General features: G+C 36.7%; 1 protein-coding gene across 6 annotated transcripts in view; it reads right to left on the reverse strand.

Annotated features, from left to right (window-relative positions):
- Window positions 1-212: 212 nt before the first annotated feature.
- PRRC1 (proline rich coiled-coil 1) overlaps window positions 213-20,859 on the reverse strand; it is a 31,125-nt gene continuing 10,478 nt past the window's right edge. For all 6 annotated transcript variants that reach the window (XM_084502999.1, XM_084502994.1, XM_084502995.1 and 3 more), the window contains 7 exons: window positions 20,125-20,508; window positions 18,673-18,836; window positions 14,816-14,918; window positions 9,235-9,398; window positions 7,741-7,844; window positions 5,083-5,185; window positions 213-1,782 (listed from right to left, as the gene is read on the reverse strand). In XM_084502999.1, coding sequence (XP_084359125.1) covers window positions 1,573-1,782; window positions 5,083-5,185; window positions 7,741-7,844; window positions 9,235-9,398; window positions 14,816-14,918; window positions 18,673-18,836; window positions 20,125-20,508 — 1,232 coding nt within the window. In that variant the 3' untranslated portion in view covers window positions 213-1,572. The remainder of the gene's footprint in view (window positions 1,783-5,082; window positions 5,186-7,740; window positions 7,845-9,234; window positions 9,399-14,815; window positions 14,919-18,672; window positions 18,837-20,124; window positions 20,509-20,859) is intronic.

Below are 20,859 nucleotides of genomic sequence, written 5' to 3' on the forward strand. Positions count from 1 at the left end.
TGTTCAAATAATGTGGGTCACTTACAGCTTCCCATTAGATTATAAGAACTTCATTTCACTCTTGATGACAAACAGAAGTCCCAGTATCACCCTTTTAACTTTTGATACTAAGTTCCCCCAGTAAAAAACTTCATGACCTCAACAGTCAGATATGGGCTTGTTTTTTTTTCCCCATTAAGGTGTTCATCAGCTACATTAAAAACAAGTAAACCTTTATAATAGGTACAACTCTCTAGGAAAAAACATTTATTCAACTAATTTACAGAGGAAGCCAATTAAGGCAAAATATATTACTTGGAAATAGACAGGCTTTCACTGGGTACAAATATGAAGTGGCTTAACAGTATTGTATATAAATATGTCCTTTGAAAGCATCAGGAAAGGTAAAAGCAAAAGAATACAAGCTGCAAAACCGTTTAAGGCAAACAAAAAGTAATTGTTTATTCTTTGTTCTTAAAAAAAGTATTATTACCAAAATATTCTCTTCACAATTACTTCCATATTTCTGCATAAAGATTTACGATTGTGTGAGCATAGATAGAAGAAGTGAAGCCATGAAAAAAAATCAGAGAAGACCAAAAACTTATACGAGAAACAGTGAGCCCATGACATCAAGAAGGCATTTAGGACTTATAAATGTTTAGAAAATGCAGGATAGCAAAGCAAGTGATACACATCTCACTATTTTCCACATCCAATTGCTGACAACCATAACTTGATAGAAGAAATTATACTAATTCCATATAAAATGTGTGGTTTGGAAATACTGTAGTAAATGACGTTGAAATGCAATGCTGAGATAATTTCATGTGTATGTGCTACCTGATCTAAAAGCCACTGAAGCAACTTGAACTATGCTGTGTGTTTTATCTGGAGATGATTTCATCTCTGCTACAGAGAAGCTATACATAGAAAAAGATGCAGCTTGGAAAATGAGATTTCAAGAATTATTTAGCCCAGACTCGAACTAACTGGGCATGGGTTTGTGCTGTTCTTCAGCAGTCCACTGTTACATGTTAAAAAAAACTACTCAGCATCAGTCCTGAGAACTTACATACACCAAACCTCTGATGTGTGAAATACCACTTAAGCACAGGCCCCAAGATAACATCTAATTCAGAAGTTGTCTCTCTAGATTGAAATGCACATTTAACATACATATTATGCTGTCAACATGTTTATATTATTAATATAAGTAGCTAAACAATGATCCCCATCTTTAAAAAAGTATATTGAGTAACTGAAATATTAAACATTTCAGAAATGCCTATTAAGGTGTCAAGTAATAGCACATTCCAATTTATAAACTGTGATGTTATTTGTCTTACTTATAAATATATCTGTTTGTTCTGATTTCCTCTTTTGTGAATTATATTGGAAATCACATGGTTATTGAAAATTGGAATTGCTCATTTCCACTATTGGAAACTACCTCCACATCTTAAAAAGTAAAATACAGTTTACAGGTAGATTAGAAATCTGTGCTGTATCCCCACTGAGAATTAGAATACATAGTTTTCACCATTCCAGAAACAAAGCCAGTATTCCTTAGTGTCATGGATCAGCCTTCTTTCAAACGGTCCTGGGTGGTAGATGTTGTTTGTACATTCCTGCCAGAGCCTTGGCTGCACTGTAGATCATCTGTCGACGGGACATGCCAGTGAATACCATGTGCCAATCAGTCCTGTTGACATTCAGTATGTTCTTCTCAAGCACTTCGCCCACTGTCACCAACAGGCCTGACCATCTCAGATTGTAGTCCTGAGGAGTGAGACTCTTAGCCTGTGTAATGTTTTGAGAAGTGATTACTGAATGAGCATGAAAAGAGTAGTTTTGTTTGTCTTCACCAAGACTAGCAGTAAACTTTCTTACAATGGGACTACATGGCAAATAAAAGAATATCAGAATCCAAATCTCAGACTGCCCTGCAATTTTGCAAGCCAATTACACTTTTTAAATTTGTGTCTATCATGATCCAAGTGACATCTGAACAATTTAAATATGAAACATATTTGAGGGCATAAAGACATTCTGCTATTAGTATGAAATAGTTTTCTCTTTTGAAGTAGCCAACAGATGGAATCAGTAACAATACGTATTCATACAGTAAATTCTTACTCTCCACAGATTTTTTTTTTAATGCTTAAAATGTCCTTTTGGAGCAGACAAGTAACAAGAAAACAGCTTGGCAGAAAAGGAAGACTGAGCTATTTGCATGAGATCACAGTGTGCATACACTGTAATTCCCCAAGACTGGATGCAGATGGTAAATTGCGGTGTAAGTACCACTGCATTTATCTGTTTTCATTCTCACCCCAGATAACCACCTCTGGCCACTCTCACATACAACGAAGAAGACTTTCAGCCTAAGAAAGGCTGTTCTTAGTATTACTTATTTCTTCATAACATTGCACAACGGGCCAAATTCTTCATACAGTTTTTGTTTTGACACAGAACTGAGTCAGTCTTTTTCCACTGCATGTGCAGCAGACCAAAGCTCAGCAGTGTGTTTCTGCCTTCCTACAACCGCTGTCTTGTAAAGTAACAGTATGTATCACAGAATTACAGGATGTTAGGGATTGGAAAGGACCTTGAAGAATCATCTAGTCCAATCCCACATACAAATTTGTTAGAATATACAATCTGCTCCAATATGGAAATAACTTGATGCTCTCCAGAGGTACAGAAGAGGCAGAATTCCTTTGTAAGGAAAAAGCAAATTCAACACTTCTTATTAATCCAAACATATTGGCAGTAAGAAAATAATTTAGTGGACAGTAGGGACTGAATATCTGTTATGGTATCTCCATTATGATCCATAATTGCACATAACTTCATAGACAAATTTAGAATTTTTGGTGCTAAATATCAGTTAACACCAAATAAAATATAAAAAAATAAAAGTCTAGTATTTTCCCCTGTTCTTGCAGTTTCTGGTTTGACAAAAAAAAGACGACATCTGGCCTCTGAACAGAAGCTTCTCGTAACAAGATCTCAAATTCACCTTTCACTTTCTCAAATCAAGCAATATTTAAGAGTTATAAACAGCCATGAGTCCCTAATTATGTGCTCAGAAAAGTTTATGCCATTGGTAAAGACAGTAAGAATTATATTCTAATTCTAAAAAGTTTCATTCTATGCAGATACTTTTATCACTATTTCTATTACAAAAACAACAAAACACACAGCTAGCAATTTAATTGCTTTTCATGTATTTTTACACCTTTTGTACTGTGAGTAACAAATAAGATCTATCATCCAATGCACATTTCTTCTGTTTTCTGTCTGAAATACCACTATATGATTACTGCTTCTTTTTTTTCTCCTCCACTCTGTAATCTAGATTTTAATTACAGATATTTAACTGGATTCATACTAAGTTTCTCTCACACCCCGAGAGAAACTCAAAGAGACACAATGGGAATAAAGGTAACAATTGGTGCACACACCCAATCAAGAGCCCAACAATTTGCTATTAACAATAGCTTTTAAATGACAAAACAGTGTTCTGTAAAACAAAAATGAAGGATGGCTACCATGATTATTATTTTTTTTTGCATCTGTGGAGCATTGATATGAACTATGTAACAATTTATGCAGTAATTTCACATTGCTGTGCTTATTTTCAGATGGGTTGCTTACATCCCTCAGTGAAGTTGTATCTGCTTAATTAGTATTTTTTCCTGTAGCTTCACGTCTTTCACCACTCTTTTTAAGAGCATTCTGTAAAACTACAGAAATGGAGCAGTATTTCTCATTTTGCTACTCATCAGCTTTTCAAAGTTGTAAGAGCTCTGAAAACTAAGAACTATCCCACAAATCTCCACTCTAATGGAACTGGTATTACACGCACAAAAATTAAACAATCACTATTTGTTTTCTCAAAACAATCCTCTGCAGATCAAACTCTCAGTTTTGGTTTGGAATTCTTCACAGAAACATTAAAAATAATTTGCAAACCAGAATTAACTAATGTATGACTCATCTGCAGTCAGGCAACATGCAGCGACTGGATTTTGGAATAATTCCCAGTGTGGCCCAAGTAATGTAAGCAACCTCATGAAAAAATTGTCGGTTTAAGAACTGCCCAGTACTGGGTTATTTTCAGTGGGATGACCCATGGAATTTCCAAGACTTAAATCTTCCTATTTCAGAAATTTTAAACCTTTGTGAGAATAGCACAGTCAAAAGAGGAAATCTGTCTTGTTTTTAGGTAAGAGACTGTATGTTGTGGAATCAGGTCCATGCACAAATATGAAAAGGTATCTGTGATTTATTTGAAGTAAGTTTTAGGAACACTAACCAATACAGGATGCTATCCTATCAGTATGCTGGTAATTAGCAACATAAAATATCTAGGTTTTATGAGCTTTATTAAAATTGGAGTGTTCTCAGTTTTTATACTTGTGCCTGAATGAGATGTTAGATACTTCACTGATTTAGTAACATGTGCACGTGTGTGCACATACACTCCATTATTACACAGTTTTGTTGACCTCAGATGAATCTCTAATACATACATGAAGTAAGTTAAGAAAAGGGAAACACTCATTTTCTTGGGTAAGAGTGCTTATTGCGTATACTTGGTGCACTTGCTTAGTGCATTCTTGAGCTGCAAGGCTTTCCTGTGTGACCGAGGGAAATGCGAGTATTCTTACTTTATCTAAAGATTGGTAAGGTTTATTTTTAGACACTGAACCAGACTGACAGATGTAGTACAGTGATTAAAATTATATTCCATTTTGAGGAAATATTTTTTCTCAGTTAATTTCTTTTTGGTTAATATTTCCTCTTCGTTAATTTCTTCTTGGAATATTTCTTCTTAATTAATAGAAAAGTAAAACAAATGTTTCATGTGCTGTATACTGCAGAATGAGACTCCTGAGCAAGGATTACTTTGCCACAAATGCCGAAAGATTTTTAAGTAGTGCTTACCTATGACTTAGAAGCATTTTTTATCCTCATTTATAAAGAAAGATTTAAGTGAAGCAACAATACGAACTGACATCATAAATGAAATTAAAACTTAAATCTTATGTCTTGACTGTTAATCCAACACCTGTAAGAAACCTGAAAACTCACCTGCTGAACATACTGTAAAGGCACTGGTGTTGCTTGGGTAAAAGCTTCCAGATGAATTCCATGAACTGGGTCCTCAATAATTAAACATCCAATGTCGAACCACCTGCAATAATATGCAAATTAATTCACTTTTTAGTACTGTGTATCACTTGACTGAAAACTTGTTTGTAGTTGAATTACAACTCATGCATTTTACAAATTCTGCTACATATGTAATTATATGTAATGAAGTTTCATTTAAGTGTGTTGCATATTTTAAATAAAATTTGTATACATCATCTTTAGTGTGTATGTATATAGTGTGTACTATAGTGCATGAGTATGCATCTAATAAGCATAAAATAAACAAAATTATACAAAATACAAGGAACAGATCAAAGAAACACAGAAAGCTGGAGGAGAGGGGGCCTGTACAGATATATTCTTTTAGACATACTTATTATGTTACTTTTTTCATGCAATCTTTTCTATAATGCATCTCATTAAAATAACTTTCCCTAACAATCAAAAACCTTAATTCTTATTCACGTTCTATATTCAGAAGATTTTTTTTTTTTGCATATATAATCTTACTACAATCACTTAAATGATTTAGTCAGAAGACTAAACCTTTCTGAAAAAAACCTGCACCTTTCAGAAAAAATGGTGCCTGCTGCAGAAGGCATGGTAAAACTACTGAAGCAGTACCAAGAACGTTTCTCTATCTAGTTTACAAAAATATTAAGCAATTTCTCCCTATCAAACTTTTAACATTGATACAATCCAAACAAAACTAAGGGCAACTCATCATTGCCTCACTGTATTCAATTTCCAGAACACTTTTACAGTTGAGCTGCCACAGGAGAGACACACTTCATAGAAAACAAACACAAAAGCAAGACCAAAATCATAAAAGATTTAGAAAGCTAAATATTGAAGCTGTTGTCTTCTACATATTACCCGTGTCTACATATAAATTAAGTTTTATACTTTAAAGTGTGAGAAACAAGAATGTTGTTATGAATAGAAATGCAAGACTCAAATTTTAAAAATGACTGTCTGGGGGGGGTGACAATAGCTTACTGTCAGAGCAAGACTGCAGTAGAGTGAGAGGGGAAGAAGTACTTTCACTTGCATTCTCTTTTGCAGGAGGCAACAGAGTACTGGAATGCCCTGTGATAGAGCACTACTCTCACTTGCAACTATGATAGACTTCTTTAAGGATAAAGCGCTCTCAATTTATATAAAAAAAGTTGGTAAATGGAAAGATAACAAAATACTTTGCAACTTATTCTGCAAACAGTATTCAGAATGCACAATTGGAAGGGGAGTGATGTCCTTCAGCTGTCTGAAAGACCATTGAAAATTGTGTGGTTATTTGGAAACACTGCTCTCCTTTCAGATATTTGTAAGCATGATACGGATATCAGCAGAACACAAATTTTATCCTTGATACTGAAGTGCAACACCACAATGCTCACTTCAGAATTATTATTTATCAATTATTAACACCATGATCTATTATTTCATTGCAGAAAAAATAGAGCCAAAAATAGTTCAGATTTTTTTTTTTTTTTGTAACAACATGCAGGGAAACTTTCAAAGTCACTTGTTGGATGAAGCAAGCATCAAGTAATTCTTTGCTTCTACTGTAAATAATATTGAAGATTATGATGTTCTTGGGGCACGTATGGTATGGACAGAAAAGCTAGCATTCTGTTCTATGATCTTCCTGGGCCAGCTCTTTCATTTCAAATGTTTTATCCAAAATTCTCAGGTTTAGGAATGAGTAAACTCAAATAAAGAGAACAGCAATTATTCTGAAACAGAGACCTTATTGTCACAGTTACTCCTTTGTGTAAACATTATAAAACATCTAAATTGAACTAGGTGGAGATAAATACTTAAGAAGAATTAAAATACTTCCTAATTTTCTTTACTTAGAAAGTTCACCATTCATGTTCCACTAGGGATACTAAACGTACCTCCAAAAATGGAGCAAACGTGTCAAAAAATGAATCAAAGTCTATTACACAAACAACAGTGCAAAGATGAGAAAGCAAATTATTTCAGATTGTATCAAGGAAACATGAAATTGTCTCTTTGTTTCGGAAAATAATTATAAAACTACTTCAAGAACTGTCTGTCAAAAAGCGTGTTATGACATCAAGTTGTAACTATTGTGCCTTCAGATATGTTACATCTGTGTGGAACAGATTAGAAGCAGTACACTCCTGGTGAAATGAAAATGCATAATATAGTACCTCAGGAAACTGCATTACTCCAAATCCAGAACATCTCTAAATATACTTTCTGAAATGAATACAGTTTCAGAGAGAGAAAAGAACGCACACACACGTGAGAAAGGAAGTCATAAGACAAATTTCAATTTTTACAGCTCCTTAATTTTGTCAGTTTTGTATACTTCATTGTGGTTTTGTAACGTGAGTCTTGATAAAGCTGACAAGGATCTTGTCTATTCAACTCTAAAGACGTCTGGCCAATAAGCTGAACAACCTCTCCAAAATCAAGTCTGCCAAAGCAATACTGAAGATAGACTCCCTCCTGTCTTCTGCTGAGAAAGTGATAATGGCAACTTTTTATAGTAGGCCCCTTTGAGTCAATAAAGAATACTCCCTTCCTCCCCCCTGCCACCAAGAACAGGTATCAGGTTCTCACTTGTCAGGAAGCAATTCCTCAATGAAGTTTTCCACTGACACAGCAGGTTGTTTTTCATGTATTACTCCTGTCCGACGCAAGCTGTCTATCCTTTCTTGGGCTCCCTAGAAAGTAATGTAAACTGTTACACAACAGTCTGAGTCACAACATAGTGCAATACTTGCAGATGAATACAAAAAGAACTCTTCAATGTACTTTTTGCGTTAAACAATATGAGAGATTTGGAAAAATTACTCTCATTTCAAAATTTAAAAAAAAACAGCTTATAGTGGAATCCTCAATAGTTACAAAAAAAAAAAAAAAAAAAAGCTCACAGGGGAATCCTCAATAGTTACAAAAACTATAAGACTAATTCAATATTTTTAGTTTACTATTTTTCCATGAAAAAGACCTACACTAGCATACAAAGAATTCCTAATCTGTAACTGCACCAAGTTTTACTGTCAGCTAATGAATAAGCATATATTTCTTTTACCATTTCTGCAGCTTAATATTTCTCTGTTTTAGATCCTTTATGAGTGTTGTAAGACCAAAGGAGAATCTCTTTGTTGTGGTACCCCTTCAAGTAAGATCTAGAAATCACCTCCCCAAATCTTAGGTTGTTTTGTTACAACTCTTAGGTTGTAACAAAAATATTAGAATTACACAGTAGTACCCAAAGGGAAAGAAGAGGCAGGTAAAGAACATATACATTATCCCCCTTTACCTCAGTATGAAATCGTATCAGCTAATACACAGGTATGAGGGTAGTCTTAACTCAGCTGTGAACGCTGCCCCAACAATTAGGAGAAACTATTTAATTTATAATAAATGAATAATTTGCTTACATTTAAGAAACAACATACTGGAAGTTGGAAGTAGTTTTTTACAGCATTTTTGGTTATTGGCCAGGAGGTTCTACCTATATATACCCAATGAACATGCAGTTTAGAATCTGGTGAAACACCCTTTGCTAACCATTTCTTTGGGCCAGCACAGCTGTTAGTGAGGCTGCACAGTTAATTCTTACCTTTTAAGGGTTACATAGATCTGCTTGGGAAGATCCCTGTGACAAGCGTTCAAACTATCAAAGTGATCAAACTATCTCTGACCTACAGAATTAGTGCAGAGACAACCTCAGCCTCAGAGTCTCCTTTCATTTCTAACATTCCCAAAGTACTGCGCTAGTAATAGCTGGAGAACAAATGCCTGATATACTTAGAAACTGTAACAAAAAAATTTCACAAAGTATGCTAGATGTGAAGGAAACAAGACATAAGGAAATTGATGAAACCATTCTTCATCTGAGATGAATGCATTTCCAGTAAGAAATAAAAGCATGTTTCAACAAGCCACTTGAAAACATTTAACGATTCAGATCATAAAAAAAAGCAAAGGTTCACCTATACTACCAACTGACCTTCCCTTTATGGAAGATAAGGTTGCTTTGGGTGAACGTTTCCACAATCTGTCTTTGCATTGGAGGCACATTAGTACTGTTATATATCAACTTACTTTTAAACCTGCAGCATAGCCTACAGGTTGGGGTGCGATGTTAGACTGTGCAGCCTCTCCAGTAACAACAGCCATTCCGAAGACTTCTTGAAAAGCATCTCGAATTGCTGCAACTTTCACTTCTTTATTAGAAGTAACCACAATGTCCAGTTCTCCACCAGTTTCTGTAAAATACATAGTGTTGGTATTTATTTCTCCACGTTCACATTATATATAAGCTAGTTCAAATATGTTCTATATCTTAAGGATACGCTCCAATTGGTCTTTTCTTTCCCATGCACTGCACAAAAGTTCCTTCATGAAGCAGAAGTAACCGAAACTAGAAAGTAAGAGTCAGATGAACAGCAAAGAGATTTATGGATGAAAAAAAGACAACAGAAATTGAGAAATGTTCAGTACCCTGAAAAAAAGCAGATTCCTCATTTACTATGACAGTCTGGGGATTTAGGAGACTCGGACATCCATTTCTAAGGATGTTTTGATATTCAGGGAAGCAGTAAAGAATGTTGGTGTGACATGGAAATTTGTCCTTATGAAAGAGACCAAGAACACAGATTCAATTAACAGAATCAGTGAACAAATGTCAAATTACATAAGCTTTAAGACAAAGGATTGCATCACTTTCTAGTGGTCCTTGGACTGTAAGTTTCAGTATCTTGTTGTTAGTCTTCCTCCCTACAATTTTATATTGATTATAGACTAAACATCTATGGATCAAAAAGTTGTCAGTATTTCCAAAGAACTTCCATATGAAAAAGATGAGTTTCATAAAAAAGGGTGAGTTTTCACTAACTTTTTTTTTTTTTTTTTTTACAATAAAAACACTTCATGAACTAATAGAAATCTAAGACTACTCCGAAAGACTCATGAACTCAAATGTACCTTGCATTTGTCTATCACCACTGAATCATTTTACTGTCAAACTTAATGTATGCAAAAATATCTCTGAAAACTCGTCTCTGTTGTGACAAGTTTTCTTAAGAACAGCTTTAACTTTTTTCAAACATGGAATATTTCAGAGTAAGTAACATAAATAAATTGCATCAGAAAGTTTAAAGAACTGAGGCAACTTCATAGACATGTCCACAAATGGGCACTAAAAATAACGGGCTGGGACATGACTTACGATCCTTAGTCCAATGGCTGTGAATGACGGTGAAGTACAACATGAATGGACTACAGAAAGTCACCAGATCCACTGTCATTTACTAAATAGCATGTCCTTTTGTTTCTGCTGAAGACAGAAAATTGGGCTAGATGAACCACTGGTCTGATCCAAATGCATTAGGGACTGAAGGATCTACCTTATGAAGAAAGGCTGAAAGCTGTGACTCATCTTGGAGAAGAGGAGGCTCATAGGGGATCTCATCAATGCATAGAAATAAATGAAGGAACAAAGATGACAGAGGCAGTCTCTTTTCAGGGGTGCCCAGTGACAGGTAAAGAGGCAACAGGCACAAACTGAAGCACAGAAAGTTCCTTCTGAACATCAGGAAAAACGCTTTCACTACGCAGGTGACTAAGCAACCAAGCAGGCTGTCCAGAGAGGTGGTGGCACCTCCTCCCTCCTTGGAGATCTTCAAAACCCATCTGGACATGGTCCTGGGTACATGGTTTTAGATAGTCCTGCTTGAGCGGGGGGGTTGGACAAGATGACCTCCAGGTCTCTTCCAACCTCCACCACTTCGTGATTCTGTGACACATCAGGACATTTTTAGGACAAGAGCAGCAAACTAATAACGCCTTTTAACCTGTCATCACCCAGGCCCACTGTTTGTAGAAAAACAAACTGCACCTCTAAGGAAAAAAAAAGGACTAAGTCCAGTGATTTTGCTTGCACCCACATGAACCTCATGAGATTCAACAAGTCTTAATTGCAAGGTGTTGTACCTGGGTTGGGGCAGTCCCAAACAGGAGTACAGACAGGGAGAAGAACTCATTGAGACCAGCCCTGGAGAGAAGGACCTTGGGGTTCTGGTGGACGTAAGGTTCACCATGAGCCAGCAGAGCACGTTTGCAGCCCAGAAGGCCAACTGCATCCTGGGCTGCATCAACAGAGGTGTGACCAGCAGGTTGAGGGATATGATTATCCCCCTCTGCTCTGCCCTCATGAGGCCCCACCTGGAGTGCTGCATCTAGGTCTGGGGCCCCTACCACAAGAAGGATGTGGGGCTGTTCGAGCAAGTCCAGAGGAGGGCCACAAAAATGATCAGAGGGCTGGAGCACCTCTCCTATGAGTGACTTCTTTGCAGCTTTTCAAAACTTAAAGGAGGCTTATAAAAAAAAGAAGCAACATTTTGCTTTTGCAGATAATGTTAGGACAAGGAGGAATGGTTTTAAAGTAAAAGAGGGGAGATTCAGATTAGAGGTTAGGAGGAAACTCTTCATGCAGAGGTTGGTGAGGCACTGGAACATCTTGCTCAGAGAGGCTGTGGATGCCCCATCCCTGGAGCTGTTCAAGACCAGGTTGGACAAGGTCCTGGGCAACCTGATCTCGTGGGTGGCATCCTTGCCCATGGCAGGGGGGTTGGAACTAGGTGATCTTTTAAGGTCCCTTCCAAACCGAGATGTTCTGTGATTCTAAACAGAAAATCTCAATTACACCTGCTGATAAAGCCTGCAGTATTTATCCTGATCTAAAATAAAATCCTCCAAACAAAGCTTTAAGTTTAAATTTTAAAGGAAAGAATAGTTTATTCTTTGGCTCATATTACTCAGCAGACCTCAATTACGGGAAATATTTTCTTTTTATGAAGAATTCCCAAAGGTATGCCAGAACAGTAGTAAGCTTTTTTTTTTTTTTTTTTTTTAAATCTTGTTATATATTAATTAGTTTACTGAATGGAATTGGATGTACACATCATTGAACTCTGGTGCATTTATTTTCAACATAGCAAAACAACAAGCCAATAAAAATAGGGAAATTACTGAAAATATCTTTTTTCATTGATTCCTTCTTGATAAAAATCAAGTTAAGTACATGTTCTTAAAATTGACTGCAGGCTTTTGCTGAAGCTAGCCTTGTTTTGCGTGGCCTAGGGATAGAAAAACTGATAATGAGCTTTTTAGTCAACTGAAAACTAAGCCAAAACATATCTAATAATAAGTTACTGCATATTAACTTAAGAACTAATTTTGACTCATGTTTGTATTCTGCACATGATGAATTTAGATTATGTGCTTTTATATTAAGGATCATCATGTAACAAAAGCATTTATCTCTTTTCACCACAGAAACGAAACAAAGGTAAAACATGCACTAAAAGAAAATCTGTGACTGCGTCTGTCACACATTATGGTAATAAGGAAATAGTAAAATCTAAAGTGCAAAAATTTGAATGTATTGGTGTATATTTAAGACAGAACTGTCACATCCAGTTAAGGTCCAGTCCCTGTACATTGTACACCTTGCGCGTTCCTGAAATGCTGGTTCCAAAGACAATTTGAGATTGATTGTCCTCTTTTGTTCTAAAACTTTTTTTTTTTTTTTAAATGCTTATAAGGTGACCCAACATTTAACGTGCAGACAGATATTCCATTCCATGTGTTTGACTCAGACCAAAGTCTTTACCCTGAGCCACTGAAAACAGTTCAGCTATTTTCAAGGAGGAGATTACAGAAATCCTATTTTTTCACATGCAAATATTCTTTCGACCACCTCATCTACAAGCTTTGTTACTTTCAGGCTTTGGCATGAAAAAATCTGAAATTTGTTTGGAATTGCAGCAATGGAGAGAGAGCAGAGAGAAGGGGGCCAATTTCTGTTGACAGCATGACTTTTGCCAATTCCAGAGAACATTTCTAGAAAAAGGTAAATACTAAGTTTACAAATTTCCAACCTATTTCCACAACTTGCAACTACAAATAGACATACACGACTGTTTTCCCTTCTAGCATGATTACAGAGAACTTTGCGACAACCATTGAGCTTCCATACTCTTAACAGAATCTTACAAGCAAAGCATTTTATTAAAATGACTTCCTCCTCTAAGTAATTCTGTTCTGTCCAATGAATAGTGCTCCAAACTGTCAGTGAATTCTGAGATATTCCATATTAAAAAGGGACAGTCAAGACTGCAATGGCAACCTTAACTACAATTCCCCTAATTGTGCATCATCATTATTTACTATACCTTGCCTCCTGATACTCCACTCAATAGTTTCTCAATTGCTGGCTGTACTTCTCACTGACTTCATATCCCTCTGTCTCACCACTAATAAACTGCTAGGATATATTTAGTTAAATTTAAGATGATTAACTACTTTCAATGATAAGGTCGTCTTCCCCTTTTATTTGACATATTGTCCACTGCATTAGTGCAAGACTGCAGCAATATCGTTAGCCTGATCACAGAATAAATCCAGTTGAAAAACAGCTCCGAAAAACAAAATGCAAAAAATATTAATAGTTACTTCTCAGCCACATCAGCTTCCTGATCAGCTTGACCTACATTCAGACAAAGGGCAGTATTGGCACAACAAAAGAGGGAGGACTGCTTAGAGAACTGCTGGAAGGAAGGGGGGGGGGGTAAGGATAAAAAAACAAACTACCACCCTAGATAAATTATGTCTTCTGTTCCATATTTAATAAGTAGAAATCTCAGGTCACTATGTGTGACATAACATGTACTTCAGTAAAACAAAAACCTCTGAATACAACAAAGTTTCTCCCTCCTAATAATTTTCAAACTAATTGAAATGCTATGCTTTTCCTTGAAGGCTCAATGCCCAGAAATGCTTCAGACCTCATTAGACTGCTTAAAAATTTTCATTTTCCTACTGCTTTAAGTTTGCCAAATTTCCTAAAAATAGTATAATACTAGCAGAGTAGAGAAGTAGAACAGATCAAAGTCAGAAGAAAGCCTCAAAAGCCATGTAAATACCTCTGTCCTTTGCCTCTCTGAGTCTGCCCACCTTTCAACTTGTTTTAGTTTGAATGTGGTACCTTATACAATAGTAGTATTTAATCATGCGATATAATAGAATTGATACTTACAATGTACTTTAAACTCCGCAACACTTAAACGGAGATACAGTGGGAGAAAAAAGTATGGAAACTCAGACATTATACACGAGTGCTCTTTATTGTTTTTATCATTTTTTTTTCTCCTCATCTTCCACAGTTTGTATTAAAAATGTATTACTATGCCACTACATGAACTATAGTGGAATACAAATGCCAAATGAACCTCAAGACATAAATGAAGCCAGCCTCACAGTGAGTGATTCATTGGAAAATACACCTGAAAAATCAGTACAGTACTGTGGCTTTGAATTAACATACCATATATTTAAATTCTTTACTCTTTTTGTGGTGAGGCATAGGCACAGGTTGCCCAGGGAAGCTGTGGATGCCCCATCCCTGGAAGTGTTCAAGGCCAGGCTGGATAGGGCTTTGAGCAACCTGGTCTAGTGGGAGGTGTCCCTGCCCAAGGCACAGGGGTTGAAACTAGGCGATCTTTAAGGTCCCCTCCAACCCAAACCATTCTATGATATACAAACTTCAAGTGTGTAAGTAGCACGCTATTAGGTTAACCTATTATTTGCAAGTATTATGTAATGGTTTGTCACAAATACTTACTGATATATGGAACCATCCCAGGATCCAGTGTTGTGATCATAGACTCCACTGAATGTTTGGTTTTATCAAGGACAGACTTCACCATGGGATTCTCAGCTACACCCTAAATTTAAGCAAATAAGATTTCCATATTTATCTTCTATCAGGATGCCAAAGTGTTACAGTTAAAAAACAAACAAACAAAAAGATCCCTTAAAATATTAAACTATTTTGTGTTTTCCTTATCACATTTACCCTATATAACATTGCATCTCACTCCTCAGCATATATGCTATGGGAGATGATTATCACCGCATGACTCTTTAGTTAAAGCATACACTTCAAGTATTGTCTTTCCCATCCTCTGCATTAATGCATTACTCAGATTAGCTTAAAAAGAAACATCTCAATCAGTGATAGTGTGCAACACACTTTATCTGGTTCTATTCTGGGACTGGAATCTGTGAGCATTTAGTAAGGTTGTAGATTTCCCATGCTAACTATAAGCACCATCAGAGTATGCAGCTAGATTTACTCTGTGCTAACTTAGGCTGAAGAACTCTCTTTTCTAACCTTCATAAAGACAATAGGATCTATTTTTGTATTGTCCATTACTAAGAAATATTTCTAGGGCAATTGAGCTGAAAGTCCTCAATTTATAAATAGATTCTAAACAATACTGGAAAAATGTTCTGTACTCTCCAGCCAAATCATAGGTGGAGCTGCTGACAGACTTCAAAGTTGATTAAATATAAACACAAACACTGTCCTGTGTCTTGCAAATAGTCTTAATGAATGTCTGTATCTCTTCACGAGTTTACTTAAATCCAGGAAAGATTATAGAGTGAAAGAAGAAAGACAACAATGCTTAATTAGGGAGGGATAAATAACTGGAAACTGTAACATTTATAACTTAAGAACTGTAACACCTGTAACATTTCTTTGGTAGGCAGGCTGCTTTAGGTCTAACATTAAAAATGCAAATGCTTACATTTGCTTCTCTTTAGAACAAGCATTATTCAGGGAAGCACTGTGCATGCACTTTTTTTGGCAAGTGCTTGCTTAATATTTAACATGTTTCAGTGAACTGCAGAATCAGACAAGCTTTAATTATCTTAGAATAACTTCTGCTCAGCAAAGCTTTGTTTCCACAAATACAAATGCTTTCTATTTCTTTGTTGCAAACTTAACAAAGGCAAAAAGCCACAATCCTACATCTCCTGAGATATCGTATAGATACTAATAAGGATTGTTTTACCCACACCTCACATTGAAATAGCTCACTGCTGAGTTCAGGTACTCTTCCCATCACCGTGGAGAGCACTAAGCCTGCGTATAGAATTTGGTAAAGGAAATAGAACAATTTCTAATGCTAATATAATGAAACTTTTTCAAGGCAGAGCCCATTGTAGCCTCTTCTTTCCCATGCATACAACCCCAGACACTTTTCTGAATGGTAGCATCACTCAGTAATACGTAAGTTATTGTGATTTCTCATATATCCACAGGATGCTGTCATGAGCAGGCCAGTAATATTCCTTCTTCAGTTCTAGTAATATTCCTTCTTCAGTTCTCTCAAAATTTGAGGTTTGTCTGCTTCAAGTGACGAAGAAGAAGAAGAGACCTGAGGGAATAAGATTCTCAGAAATGCTGCCAGTAGGAAGTTCCAGTTCTGGAGTCAAGCAGTACTTCTCCAATCACTTCCATCTTGGCTTCCTAACTAATAACTAATACACTTCTCCTGCAGGTAATCAAATTCATGAAGTGCAAGAAACTGCTGCTTCTGCCTTTGCACACTGCCTTACGGTCACTGGCCTGTCACAAAGCAGGGAGAAATAATCTACATTTTTTCTATCAGTGCAAAACACTAAGGTTCACAACACTATGAACCATAACGTAGTTAGATTTGGAATTTCTACCAAGTCATTGCTAAGTCAACATAAATCCAAACAGATGGGGAATCTTCAACTTTGGAAGACTGCAAATACACATCTGTTGAAAATTTAGGTATTGATGTCCTCTTTTTTCAACCAGTCAAATACTCAGGCCATGAGGTGCAAAGACTGCTTTAGTGTCCAACTTTGCTTCTGACACATGGAATCAATTTTGGAATATATCTATAACGCTCCTTGGCCACCTTTGACAGATTCAGGGAACTGAAGCAGTCTCACTCAATTCTAGACCATAAACTTGTCAATCTTAGATTGTCACAATCTTGAGTATTACCTAACTTGAAGGGAATCTAGAAGAAAGGTATAAACATCTATCTTAAGAACACCTGAGAAAAAAGTAGTTCAGACTATATCTAGAATAAAAATAAGGTAACTACTCCAACTACTATTTTAGTTCTTCAACAGGAATCCAGGATGCATTTCTACAGTAATTACCAGTTTGTCTCCTAGATTCCGGCTCATCTTCAGAAAACAAAGTCTGATGTATGCGGACAAACATCAAGAACTTGATGGCTTCATTGTAATTAATGATTCCTTGTTCTCTGACCTAAAAAGTCCTCAAAAAGAGGCCACTGAGCACATGGACCACACAGAACACTTAATATGTCAATAAAGGTTTAGTTTTTATTATTGATGTCAGATAGTGATTTTCTCCAAAAATGGAAACAGGACACCTTTTGAACCTTCCTGCTATAAAGGCACCAGTAATGGGGATGAGATTGGCTTTTCTGATAATTTGCAACTGCAAGCTCTCGTACTTTCAAAATGGCTACAAAACCACGCCACAAGAACAACATTCTCTGGAACATTACCATCTACTGCAAATACAAAAAGAAACATAATGACTGAGAGAAGGACATTATTATTTAAGGGAAGAAAAACCATGTATTTTCATAACCATGAGAAGACATATCTTCCTGAAAAGGGCAGCACAACACGCTGCTCTCACTGTAGTGATGGAGGTTTAATCTGGCGCTTCAAAGCTGTTTCACTGTCAAGATGTATATTCCTTGCTGGTAGAGTTTGCCATGTCACAACTTTTTCTCCCAGCTTTTCACATTCAAAAGAGCTTGAAAGTCCCTCCAAGACTCTACATTCCCATCACGACTTTAGTCCCCTCAATCTTTCCTTCAGGTTTGGCATAAACCAGCAAAGAAGATGGTGCTGCTCTTGAGGATGGGGTTTAGCATTTATTAACAGCCCTTGGATTTTGCAACAATCTACACAAAGCTACTTATACGTAGCATTTTCCAAAGCTTCAGAAAGGTTACAGACTAATAAATTCTACTTGTGGATGCTGCTTGCTATTTCCTCGGGATTGTGAGACTGCTCCAAGAGCAGCTACTCTTCAGTATACATTTCACACTTTTCAGTAGAACAGAAAAATCGTACAAGATATCTTAGGCATTTCTCAGGTAAACTTTTCTTAGGTGGTAGAGATTTTATTGTTCTCCCCTTGAAGAGACTTATCTGTTACAGAACAGGCAGGACTTGCATCCCAAAGAAACCAAATTCACTTCATAAGGAAATGTTAAAAAAATAAATTTTGTCGAGGTAAAACATTATCATTTTGTTCGGTATCCAATTGCTATGAAGTACAAAGCAGCTTTCAAGTCTTAAGGATTTTCTAAAATGTCACCTAATTTAAGAATGGGTGACAGAACCTGTTAGGCAAGTCTTCCTGTCACAAAAACTAAAATTAATCTAGAACACCTGCATTTGTGTAGTCCTTCCTCTTCTATGCAGAGGAAGAGAAAAAGCATTAGCTTCAACAAACATCACAACTAAAAATGGCCACCTTTCACATGACACCTGAGGAAAGATGGGATTCATACTAACATGCATTTAAAAAATAAGGTTTGTCCTACTGCAGTCAGTAAGAAGTCATAACTTCTTGTGAAAGGTAACAAGAGAAAAAAACCTTACTTTTATAAACCCCCACAGTCCTCCAGCAGGTGCTCCACCCTGAGTAGTAGACACTCTGGGGTCTTCATGCTCCTCAGGAAAAGTGATTGCAGAACCACTTCCAGTTCCAGAAGCCAAAGGGGATGAGAAAGATGCTTGTTGAGTAATAGGATCTGCCAAAACACCTTGTAAAAGGGAGAAATAAAACACAAGCGTTCATTTATTCTACTGCACTTAATTTGTTATACTGTAGCAACATGCATTGTTTAACAGGAAAATGAGCAGGAAGAATTTAAGAATACTGGGCTGTTTTGTTTCGTTTCTTGATGGCCCCAGAACAATTCTGCTTGTTAAAGGTTAGCAGATATAACTACTGTAAATGAGTTCAACAATGTCTACTAATAGAACTGAGACTGCCTGTACATTATGTGTAAAATTAAACAATGTTTTTTTTTTATTAGAGCTTAGTTCAATAGTGGTGCTTTTAATTGTATTCAAATTTTAATAATATGCACTCAGTTGAGGAAAAAGAGGAATGGGTGTTGCTCTCTGCATATAAAGATAGGAATGTTCTCATACATAATAAAAAGAGAGGTAGGAAAATTTCTAACCCTGGGTGCTGGAAATTAGTAGCAATAGAAAAAGGAGCAAACAAATGAAAAGCTTTACATATTTTTAAGGAAAACAAAAAGAAACTCAAACAATAGAAAATTTTAGCCTGAACCTTTACCCCATTATTCAGGTCTATTTTAACAGATTTTCCAACACAGGCCTTAATCAAGAGTTATTTTTATCTTACATTGCCCAACAGATAGGTCTTTTTAAACATTTTCCTAATACAGAACACTTAACAGAGATATCACCAATAACAGAAAAAGCCTGGCCCAATTGCAAGTAAACAGCCAAGTTTCCATTCCACTAGCAGAAAATGACATCAGTAGAGCAAGCAACTACAGAAACTGCTTGCATGGAAGGTATGTATTTTTAGCTGTCCTAATGCAATTTAGTGACTTGAAATAAGAAAATAGAAGCCGGTGTCAGGGGATGAGCAGTTCATTAAAGATTAAAAAATAAAACTAAAATATGAGATTACAGCCTGCAATGTCATACCATACTGTGGAAATATCATGTCTCTACTTGACTCTCTGTCCTAAACAAAAGATAGGTCTCCACATTCGGTCTGATTCTTCTGCACAAGTTAACAAAACCCACATCTCGCAAGTAGTTTTTTGCAAGCCTGGACGCTAGTAGACCTCCATAAAAGGGGACTCTGTTCTAGACCATGACTGTATTTAAAGGCTACTCTCCATTCTTCTGAGCGCGGCTACATTAATTAATTGTACCTGGAATGATAAGAACTTAAACTTGCAGGACTCTAGCAGAGTTGGGAATAAAAAAGACCACCACCCAGGAGGTCAACGCGCTCCATGTCTCACAAACATGAAAGCATATAAAAAAATTAAAAAAAGATACCTGTCACCGGAGGTGCAGAAAATGACGGCATCAGTGGGCTCTGTGGTGCTCGACCAGCATGACCTCTGGTAATGTCATAGGTTGAAGACATGGAAAATCCTGAAATAGGTGGACCAGTGGGAGGTGCAGAAAGACCAGGGCCAGCTGTAGAGCTTAATGGAGGAGGTGTAGAGAACTGGGACAGGGAGGTACTAAAAGCTGAAGGGGCAATAGGAGGTGGGGCAGGAGTTAAAGGTGGTGCAATAGTAGAAACTGCTGCGGAAGGTACAAACGGAAGAGAAGCCGAAGTCATCATAGGAGGAGGAAGTGGAGACACTGCGGCTGGCATAGCTGGTGAGTATGCTGGAGATGACATGCTTGGTGTAGCAAGGGGACTGGACAAAGCTAGGAGAGAGAAAAAAATGTATTTTAGCAATATCAGTCCTTAACCTCAGAAATTCAGTTACAGATTTGGTCAGATAACTTCAAAAGCAAGTTTTGAACAAGTCTGCTTTTTTCCCTTGAAAGGGAATGTTAGTTTTGCTTAAGTTTGCACACAACATTGATTCCACTCATTTTTTTGTGACAGTATCATGTAATCCACGTCCCTTTTTCTTGCATTACCCTATTTGCCTTAGCCGAGAACAGAAAAAGATGAGTCAACATTTGTCTACTGAATGGACAGCTGCTGAAGGCTGCTGCAGAAATTTCTAGCCAGCTAAGTCAATGCTTAATCAACAGGAGTTACGGTGATGC

The sequence above is a fragment of the Aythya ferina genome, assembly GCF_964211825.1.
Source record: "Aythya ferina genome assembly, chromosome: Z".
Taxonomy (NCBI): Eukaryota; Metazoa; Chordata; class Aves; order Anseriformes; family Anatidae; genus Aythya; species Aythya ferina.